Source organism: Telmatherina bonti, assembly GCF_933228915.1.
Source record: "Telmatherina bonti genome assembly, chromosome: 6".
Taxonomy (NCBI): domain Eukaryota; kingdom Metazoa; phylum Chordata; class Actinopteri; order Atheriniformes; family Telmatherinidae; genus Telmatherina; species Telmatherina bonti.
In genome coordinates this window covers 32527722-32537521 of record NC_136624.1, presented here as the reverse complement: position 1 = coordinate 32537521, position 9800 = coordinate 32527722, and the positions used below count along the sequence as shown (strand labels likewise).

The 9800-nt window shown below is 36.9% G+C and overlaps 1 protein-coding gene and 1 long non-coding RNA gene across 2 annotated transcripts; both read left to right on the top strand.

The window, feature by feature from the left end:
• Positions 1-570: 570 nt before the first annotated feature.
• pa2g4a (proliferation-associated 2G4, a) lies at positions 571-7107 on the top strand. Its single transcript, XM_079242540.1, has 13 exons — positions 571-739; positions 1954-2082; positions 2372-2477; positions 3302-3371; positions 3493-3585; positions 3904-3967; positions 4139-4217; positions 4703-4781; positions 4881-5014; positions 5143-5237; positions 5326-5453; positions 5565-5618; positions 5753-7107. Exons 1-13 carry the CDS (start codon positions 658-660, stop codon positions 5813-5815), a joined length of 1176 nt encoding a protein of 391 aa, XP_079098666.1. The 5' UTR covers positions 571-657; the 3' UTR covers positions 5816-7107.
• An 855-nt stretch (positions 7108-7962) lies between these two features.
• Positions 7963-9339, top strand: LOC306756781. The gene is made up of 4 exons (XR_013771340.1): positions 7963-8011; positions 8111-8137; positions 8555-8577; positions 9019-9339. It is a non-coding gene; the product is annotated as an uncharacterized lncRNA (long non-coding RNA).
• Positions 9340-9800: the final 461 nt, after the last annotated feature.

Sequence of the window (9800 nt, the reverse complement as noted above, 5' to 3'; positions counted from 1 at the left end):
AGTAATAAATAAAAACTTTATGAAAATCATTACATTATTTTCTAATTCTGGTTCAATAGAATTTTTTTTTTTTTTAAAGCAAACAAATAAGATAAGATAATAAATAAGATCACTCATAAAGTAGTATTTTGTTGAACAATCCTTTTATGTTTCCGCTACAGTCAGGTGTTTTCTGCTTCCTCTCAATCAGACTTCTGCACCTGTTGACAGGTATTTTGTCCCACTGTTCAACAGAAAAGTGCTCTAATTTGTCCAGGACCAATTTCTTTTTTTTTTCCTTCTACTCAATTAAATGAAAACAGAGTGTCTTATATTACTAAATTCTATTTTTGCAAATTTTTAGTTATTGTTCCTTTTTTAATTCTCCAGTTATTTGAGTGACTGTTGTAAATTCAGCCTTTTCTTTAAAGAAAGGGGATGAATACATATGAACACAACTGTAAATGAGGGTGTATTTTGAAGAGCCATGCATGCATTTTGGCGGTCTGGGGTCCACGCATCGTCACTCTGCGTCACTGTGGAGTGGGAGGGTTTGGAGGGAGGGGAGCAGGAGGAGGCCCGTGTGGAGCAGCAGCTGCTGCGGTCAGAAAGCGGAGCTGAGTTTTGGAGCACTGTCGCTGTGCCGGGCCCACTAGCGACTGAAACTTCACTGCCAAGATGTCCGACGACGAGCAAGAACAAACTATAGCCGAAGATCTGGTTGTCACTAAATATAAGATGGGAGGTGACATTGCCAACCGTAAGTTGATGTAAAGAAAAAGCTGGTTGTAACTGAATGGGACGCCCTTCTCGGCCCGTCGTGCAGACAGCTAATGCTCCCCAGCAGCAGCCATGTGGTTTTATCAGTCGAAGCACACGCATGCTATCCTAACTAGCTTTACTAGGCTAACAGGTGCAGCTTCTTCTGGTTTACTTTTGACGCTGCTAGTTTCTCTGCTGCCGACGTTCATCGTTGTTGAAGCTGTCTGTCGATGCTAACTAACTAGCTAGCTTAGCTTGCCCCAAGGTTGCCTGTTTAAAACTGTTCAGTAAAAGCTAACAAGCTAAAATACAAGAAGCAGCCAAAGAAATGAAGCAAGGCTAGTCACTTCTTACTGGGTGGCGTTTAGGGGGGGAAAGCTGGCTTATTGGTTATACTAGTGCACAGCTTCAATGTATTTTTTATTTTTATTTTTATTAATTGACCTACTTAATGTTACTCAAGTAACTTAATGTTCTCAAGTTTTACTCCTTTCAGCCAGTTTATTATAAACTATAATGTACCAAGTCTCTCAGAGACAATAAAAATGTTAGACTTGAATTTCTTTCATAAAAGTAATTTTAAGGATTTTAAAGAAGAATACGTTAAGAAATCTTGATGGGTTAAAAGTGAATAACTTACCAACATTAATGATATAAAAGTTAGGGTTGTGATAGACTGTATTCCTGAGCTGTTGTATTTAATCACTGCAATTAAAATAATATAGAGTAGTAGTCCTTTTTGCTATTATAATTTTCCTGGGGAAAAAAAGGTAAATGTTGGAGCACATGCACAAGATTTTTCTCTCATCTGCAATTACACAGCTGTTGTTTGTACAAATACAAAATGTGGTCTTACAGAATTGCTTAACAGATAGTTGGATAAACTGTATTTCACAGCGGGGCTTAGGTTACTTGTAGTGTCCCAACAGGTAATGACTTATGGTCCAGCAGGTGTGACGGAGGATGGTGATGTATCACATAAAAATGGGGGTTTTATCACTGGATATTCAATATCTATACCTGTTTCTAATTTCATTATCTTTTTGACAGTCCCATGAATGCTAAAGAGGCTCACCTCAAATTTTCTTGCTTACCCATTAATGCATTTCTTGAAGTCAGACCACGAGCTTCATTTTATCAAAATCATTTTTTTCTCTTCTGCTCTGTCTCTCCTGCCGTTCTATTAACCATGTTTCATTTCTCTAACCCCAGAGGCTCTTCGCCTAGTCTTGGAAGCAGCAAAACCTGGCGTTTCTGTCCTCAGCCTGTGTGAGAAAGGTGACGCCTACATCATGTCTGAAACCGGAAAGGTCTTCAAGAAGGAAAAGGAAATGAAAAAAGGTGAGGCAAAGATGGAATAGTGTATATGTTGTGTCTTTGAATGAACTGAAGTGGCTCTGGTTGTAGGAGCTGATTCATCTGCTGGCTGTTGATTCTCTTATTTCTCAGATCTTAGATTAGCTGAATAACTTAAAGGGAAAAAAGGCCAAAATTGGCACAACCGTGTGAACGTACAAGTGTCACATCCTTCATTTTTTTTTTTTCCAGGTTTTTTTTTTTTTTTTTTTTTTATAGAAGTCGTGAATGATTTCCAAATGAAGACTTGGTGGTTCTCTTCTTCCCTTTCTAGGCATTGCCTTTCCCACCAGCGTCTCAGTCAATAACTGTGTATGCCACTTCTCTCCCCTGAAGAGTGACCCTGACTACATACTTAAAGATGGGGATCTGGTCAAAATGTAGGCACAATGCTCTGCTTTAATGTTACCCTGTCATTTTTACATGTGTCTTTAGTCCCCAGTGTGTTGTCCTCTCCTCTATGTGGCAGTTTGGCTTGTACTTGAAGGCTTTCTCACTGCAGTTATTTATTTGCTTCATCTGTAAAGTCTTGTCTGTCCTCCTATCTGTCCTGTGTGTGGCAAACGACAAGTAAGGTTGTTTAAAATTTGCATTTTTATTATGATGTTGGATTTCAGCGTTTATGTTCATCCATTAACACAATCCCATATCATATTATCTAATGTAGTTCTGTGGTATGACCAAAGAAATCATCTTAATTGTTGTATTGCCACTGATGTCTTTGTCCTCTGCAGTGTACTTTGTTCTGTGTATTTTGTAATATTTTACATGTGTCTGTTAGTGTTGTGATGAAGCTAAAGCTGGTTTGTATTTTTTCTTTTACTTAAATGTACTTGCAAAACACCTGGCTGGGCATGGTTGTTCTCTTTATTACACTGCTTGAAATGACTCCAAATCTGTCACTGTATTCCAGCAGCTATAAAAGAAATTCACCTTCAAATATATCTTTGATTTAATGGGCAGATTATATTGATCGGTTTTTATCCAAAGTTATTGTTCAGCCAATTAGAATTCTCCTTTCTGTTCATTTATTTCTTTCCTGCTTTACTGTTTGTGATCTTGGCAGCTAGTTAGCACTTAAATTTGCAATAAATACAAGATATAATCTGTTTATTTACATTATTTTACGCTTAAATTTCCCCTCAGGGATGAATAAAGTATTCTTGATTGATTGATTTTTACGCTTTTCTTTCATTTTGTACAGAGATCTTGGCGTTCATGTTGATGGCTTCATTGGCAATGTTGCTCACAGTTTTGTTGTGGGAGCCAGCAAGGTGAGAGCTTTTTGTTGAAACAAAAATTTTTTAAAAAGATTACACACACACACACACTGTTTTTGTTGCAGTTTTGCATCCTTGTGTCCCAAGTTTGAACAGTAATCCTTTGTTTCTGTAGGAAAACCCTGTTTCAGGTCGGAAAGCTGATGTCATCAAAGCAGCCCATCTGTGTGCAGAAGCAGCTTTACGCCTTGTGAAGCCTGGTAACCAGGTACATTAAGCAACATTCTCACATCATCTTACACGCTGACCTCAGGTTTAACTCTCTGAAATGGCTGCTCTGGGCCTTTGAAACATTTAAAAAGCTCAAGATTTATCTCTGGTTAAGTGTCAGTTTTCTGCTTTAACATTTGATTTTCAAAAAAAAAAAAAAATCCCAGTATTGCTCATCTTTACTGCTCTGCCTCCATTAAACTGAGATAAAATAGATCATATAAACTGTAGTTTAAAAAGGAATTTAAAAAAAAAAAAAAAAAAGTTTCTTTTGCATCAAGCAGACAAAGCTGCATCTTGCATGTCTCTTTTCCAGAATACTCAAGTGACAGAAGCCTGGAACAAGATTGCACAGTCTTTCAAATGCTCCCCAATTGAAGGTCAGTCGCTGTTAATAATTTGGCCATTTTTACCTCTCCATCCATAAATTTCTTTGTGTAATATCAATGTGATACGGGTTGTGTATTTATAACAGATGAGTATTTGTTTGTCAGACCGATTCACTTGCCTGCTGCAATATTATTTATTCTCTCTGTCTCCATTTTTCACAGGTATGCTGTCTCATCAGTTAAAGCAGCATGTCATAGATGGTGAGAAGACCATCATCCAGAACCCAACAGACCAGCAAAGGTATGGTTTTTTTTTGTTTACTCATTGGAAGTCGCAGAGCAATTTTCATCAGTGTACGCCACAATCAACTAATGTATTTACATTGTCCAATACAGTGGATGAAGTCGACCTTATCTGAAAAACTCTGCAAAGAAATAAAAGATGTTTCACAGATTTTGATTTTTTTAACAAGTTGCAAAGAAAATGTATATCAACTTAAGAAGAAACTTTGATTTTTAAAAGAAGCTTTGGGAGATGCCAGAATACTGATGTGCTTTTGTGAAACTATGAAGCTGGATTTGCTTCTCTTTAACCTGAGTTCACAATCCTTTGTAGCTGTATGCTGTCCCTGTTTATGATATATAATTACAACACATTAAGCTTCCATAACTCCAAAACTGTATGCTTTTTATCTGGATTCACTTAACTAAAATAAAGATGTTGTATATAAAAAAAAAGATGGTTAAATCAGATGCAGTAAATGCCATATTTGCCCCCCTCCCCAGAAAGGACCATGAGAAGGCAGAGTTTGAAGTGCATGAAGTATACGCTGTGGACGTCTTAGTTAGCACTGGAGAAGGGAAGGTTAGTGGCTTGCTGGTCTGTTCCTCATCTTTACAAATGTGATTTTACTCTTTGTAAACAAATGCGAGTTTATGCATCATGTTTGTGATCTTAATTTAGGCCAGAGATTCAGGTCTCAGGACCACAATTTACAAGAGGGACCCCAGTAAACAGTATGGTTTAAAGATGAAGACTTCTCGTACATTCTTCAGCGAGGTGGAGCGACGCTTCGATGCCATGCCCTTCACTTTGAGGTTGGAATATTTGAGAAGTAGCTGCACCGCCATCCTGAAAATTGGTTTAAATGGCCTGACATTAAGCAGAGTATGAATACATTTTGACTTAAGAACTTATTAAATGCCTATATCAATTTTCCCTTCAGGGCTTTTGAGGATGAGGCCAAGGCCCGTCTTGGCGTGGTAGAATGTGCCAAACACGAACTGCTACAGCCCTTCAGTGTGCTACATGAAAAAGAGGGTGAGCATTTGTTGAACGTGTTAACTTTTTTTTTTCCCATTTATTTTTATGTATTCACCCCTTTTGACTGTTTCTGTTTTGTGCTCAGGAGAGTTTGTAGCGCAGTTTAAGTTCACAGTGCTGCTGATGGCAAATGGACCTCACAGAATCACCAACGGACCCTTCGATCCAGAGCTCTACAAGTCAGAGCATGAAGTTCAGGATCCAGAGCTAAGGGTGAGTGTGTGACCTCAGTTTGTCGGATTGAGTGTCTTTTGTCATAAATAGCAGTTTTTGAAATTAGAGATCCTACTCAGTTCATGACAAAACGTCTCATCTCTCTTCTAGACTTTACTACAAAGCTCTGCAAGCCGTAAAACTCAGAAGAAAAAGAAAAAGAAGGTAATGTTGGATTTTAGTGGTCATCTGTGCACCATGAACAAAACTAAGTGTACATCATAAACCCTAATAAAGTGCTGACATTTAGTTTCCTGTCTTTAAATTATTTCCAATCCCCCCCTCCCCAATTTTATCAGGCCTCAAAGACAGCAGAAAATGCAACTGGACAGCCGACTGAGGACACAGAAGCTGCTGAATAAAAACTGCCTTTCCACACATGCAAGACCCCAAAGAGAAGAAAGAAAATAGGATGCTTCCCTGAGCTCTCTGCCCATGACATTGATATGACTAATTTAACAACTGGTGAATACATAAAAGCATAAGCATCAATTCAAAATTTGACAATCCCATGTGGATGTTTACCCTTTTCTGCATTGATGGAAAGTGTCATTGAAAGATTTTGTCTTTTCTTCCCCAATTCATCCATAAAATATAGAAAATTGACATTAGTTTAAAAACTTTGTTGCAGAATTGTACACTGCAGGAAATATTTTCAGATTTTAAAAAAATTGTATTGATCCTCTTTATGTTTGTAATGTTTGGAGTCATCTTTCATTCATTCAAATGAAGTTGAAGCTTAGAGAAGGCATTGATGGGTCTCATCTGACCTAAATTGTTTCACATCCTCTCAGCAATGAGCAGCATGGATCATATTTGTTTCTTTGTGTATTCAATCTTGTTGATTCTTTCTTTTGCTGAATTGTGGAAAGTTATATCCGTTGGACAGCAAAGTCCGTTAGAGCCACTTAAACAGGTTTACACTGACATATCATAAGATGTTTTGGTCTCTACATTTGTGGTTCCTAAGAGACCTTCATTTGATCATATATTTCATTATTAAATGTAACTTTTTATTCACATTTTCTAATGATTTATTTTCTTATTCATGCAGTAAATGGTTATTTTAAATTTTTGCACATAAATGATGCAACCTAAAATTAATCTGTCTTCAAAAATGTATAATGTCAATGAAAATTTTAAACTGTTTGACCCGCATGGTGTAGGATAAATGGTTATGCTTGTTTTATGACTGCATTTCTGGAGAAAATTGTAACGTTTTAGCCACACTAGATTTTAAAGCAATAACCCAATGAAAAAAAATTTTTTTTAATATACAAGCAAGAAGAAAAATGCTTGATTTATGGGAACAAACTGCTAGATTAACTGCCATTCCCCTTTTATGATCATAATGATGGAAATTATGTATGTTACAGTTTGGAAACAAAACTTTTTGTACGAGTGACACCTGTGACTTGCTTTACTTTTCATTCGTGTTGTGAAGCATGAAGTCTATAACGAAGTAAGTTTGGGGGATCGTCTGTGGGAAGTTTTCAGACGAGTTGCATCAGTGAAATCATTTTATGTTGGTTTTACTTCAAGGTCTGGGATACTGTTGGGTCACATTTGTTCAATATGTTGAGAAAAGCAAAACGTTGCTTTTTAACTCAACCACTGGGAAGTGGAACTTTACATCTAAGGAAATAAAAAGTTTTCCTAATCCTTGTTTTCCTGTTTTGTTGGCAAATTAACTTAGTCTTCACTGAGGTCAAGTCTAACAGTATAAAAAAGTCACTATACCTTGAGTTAATGCTGGTTATCTTGAGCGTACTCTGACGGAAGACATTAAATCTGTTTTCAACCACTGTGCCGAAAGATAATCGGCCCTGAGAAATTATTCAATTTTACCTAATTGGTCCCAAAAAAGCAGCTGTGTGTTCATCCAAACAGGCCCCAGTGAAATATAAAATTCCTTCCTCTTGTGTTTATCTGATTTCTATTCAAGAGGTTTTGACAAAATGGACTTTATATTATTATTATGGACTATTTATTTTTAAAAAAAAAAAGATTTTTTTTGTTTGTTTCGTGTCTTGCGATTTTTCAGTGAAAAATGTGCCTTGGCTCAAAAACGGTTCAAAAACACTGTCTAAAATGACCATCTGAAGTAACAGGAATTAAACAGTTTCTTTAAAACGAATTAGACATTTACAATGTTTTAAAAGCCTTTTGCGCCGTACAAATCAATTTTCTTTCGGTTTAATAACCATAAAAGTAATTTGTTCAAAGGTGAAAGGCAAAAGAATCATTCATAAAGTCTAAACAGAAATGTACAACGTAGAAAAATTATCTGTCGTAAAAGACACATCAGTTACAGGTTAATTAAGACTATAATTCAAAATTACCCTTACGGAAACAATATTGCACAAGGACTTCGTCACAAAACCTTTTTTTTTTCGTGCACCAAGAAAATCACGGGAAAGACGATTAGCCCAACAAGACTACATTTCCCATACTGCTCAGCGCTGGTGAAAGGCGCGTAAAATGTGACGTCACGCTGTTTTACAAAAAGCGCTTTCTTTCTTCGTCACGTCCTCTTTCCGTTGCTCTTCTCGCTAGAGGTACGCAGTGATATTTCACCACTAACAGAATCCAAATCAATCACGTTGTATTACTCTTCATCTGCAGATACTAACCTTTTATTCGTTTAAATTTTACAGAAACCACTCCACACGATGAGAGCCAAGGTAAGATAATGAAGCTGAATTCAGATTTTGGAGACTTGCTTTCTCCTCCCTTTCCACTCTGTACTGCTAGCTAATGTCTGGCTAGCACCTCCCGTGTTTTCCTCTGTAAGCTACGAATGTTTTTCAGCTACTTCTATGTGCTTGGCACCCATTGGACTTGTTACATAAAAACATTTAGCACAAGTAAACAATGCAACATCAGTACAAGTCTGAAATGTCTATGCTACATTTGTTGCAGTGGTCAAGCCTTGTTGCCATGTGTTAACCGCTTCGTCCGTCATTGCACGGCGAGCAGTTGTTTTGTGGTGTGAAATATTCTTTATCTGCATCAAAGCATGTGGTTATTAATTTATATTGTAAAACTGGAGCATGTTTTGGTTGTAAAAGTATTAATCACTGCTCATCTTCATTTTCTAGTGGAGGAAGAAGCGCATGCGCAGGTAAGAATTTACTTTTCGCATAATGATCCTGGAAAGTCACGCTTCTTTCACCTCTCAAAGGGTTGTCCAACAACTTTTTTTTATTACATAGAATAGTTGTTTTTGCAGGACAAAACTACATTAGTAGTCGCAGTATTCAATAGAGAAAAACTAGACCGTTAGTTTTAGAAATGGGTAAAATGTGATTCTCATTTGAGCATTTCAAGGAAACATCACAAACTGATGGAATTAAATAACTTTGTTCTATTGAAGTTGCACTTGTAATCAAAAACTTTTTTTTTTTTTTTTTTTTTTTTTACCAGAAAAAGTTAAAATGATTTGGTCCCACCAGAGATTTCTTGGACATTTTACATACATACTGAATCATTAGTTCCAGATATGTGCACTTTTGCATGGGTATTGGGCTGTGTTTTCTTGACATTTTTTTTTTTTCTTCATCAGGCTGAAGCGTAAAAGGAGAAAGATGAGGCAGAGGTCAAAGTAAGCCCTCATCCCTGCCAGCTGTGATCCCATCTGAACCTTTCTGGATGACTGACAGCCTATACCTGAAGCAAAAGGCTTGGAGCACTTGTTTGCAAAATGGGCCTAGATCCTGACTTCACATCACCATGGCAACTGCAAAGACGTCTGTCTAGAGGATGGCAAAGATGCTGGAAATTATACATCACATATGCAGCTGTTCTGTTCATGGACCATAATACATCGTGCTTATTTACAACTGTTATGTGGTGTATTGAACAATAAAAAAAAAAACAAAAACCCACGTTTCCATGTGATTCAGCCTCTGTTTTGATAACTTGCTGAATTAGTCTAGCTGTAAATATGTGCATTAGGCTTGGCTTGATCTTTTTATCCAGAGTAAAAGTGTGAATTGTTTTTCTGTAGAGGTTCATTGCCGTTAGCAAAATACATGTGTGTCAGATACTCGTGAAATTTATAACGGGTTAATTTGCCTCTGGATGAACTGCTCAGATCTATTGCAAGAACATCCCTTTTTTTTTTTTTACCACACCAACAGTCAGTTTGCAGATTATCTTAGGAAACGTTTCAACTTGATGTGTAGCCTCTTAAGTTCAGTTAATTGCGTTATCATGATTCCTAAAGCAGCTGGCAGATTTCATTATTCTCTTCAGTTGGTTAAGTAGTGGACCAATTAATAGAAAATAAAAACAAGGCTTGGTGTATACTATGCCTAATTCAGAGATGCTTGTTGCAATTTAAAG

Excerpts from the sequence above, each read along its gene's own strand:
- pa2g4a (XM_079242540.1), top strand. The coding sequence starts at position 658 with ATGTCCGACGACGAGCAAGAACAAACTATAGCCGAAGATCTGGTTGTC. Across the intron at positions 2,083-2,371 it reads GGAAAAGGAAATGAAAAAAG|GCATTGCCTTTCCCACCAGC; the intron begins GTGAGGCAAAGA and ends TTCCCTTTCTAG. Across the intron at positions 5,454-5,564 it reads TTCAGGATCCAGAGCTAAGG|ACTTTACTACAAAGCTCTGC; the intron begins GTGAGTGTGTGA and ends TCTCTCTTCTAG.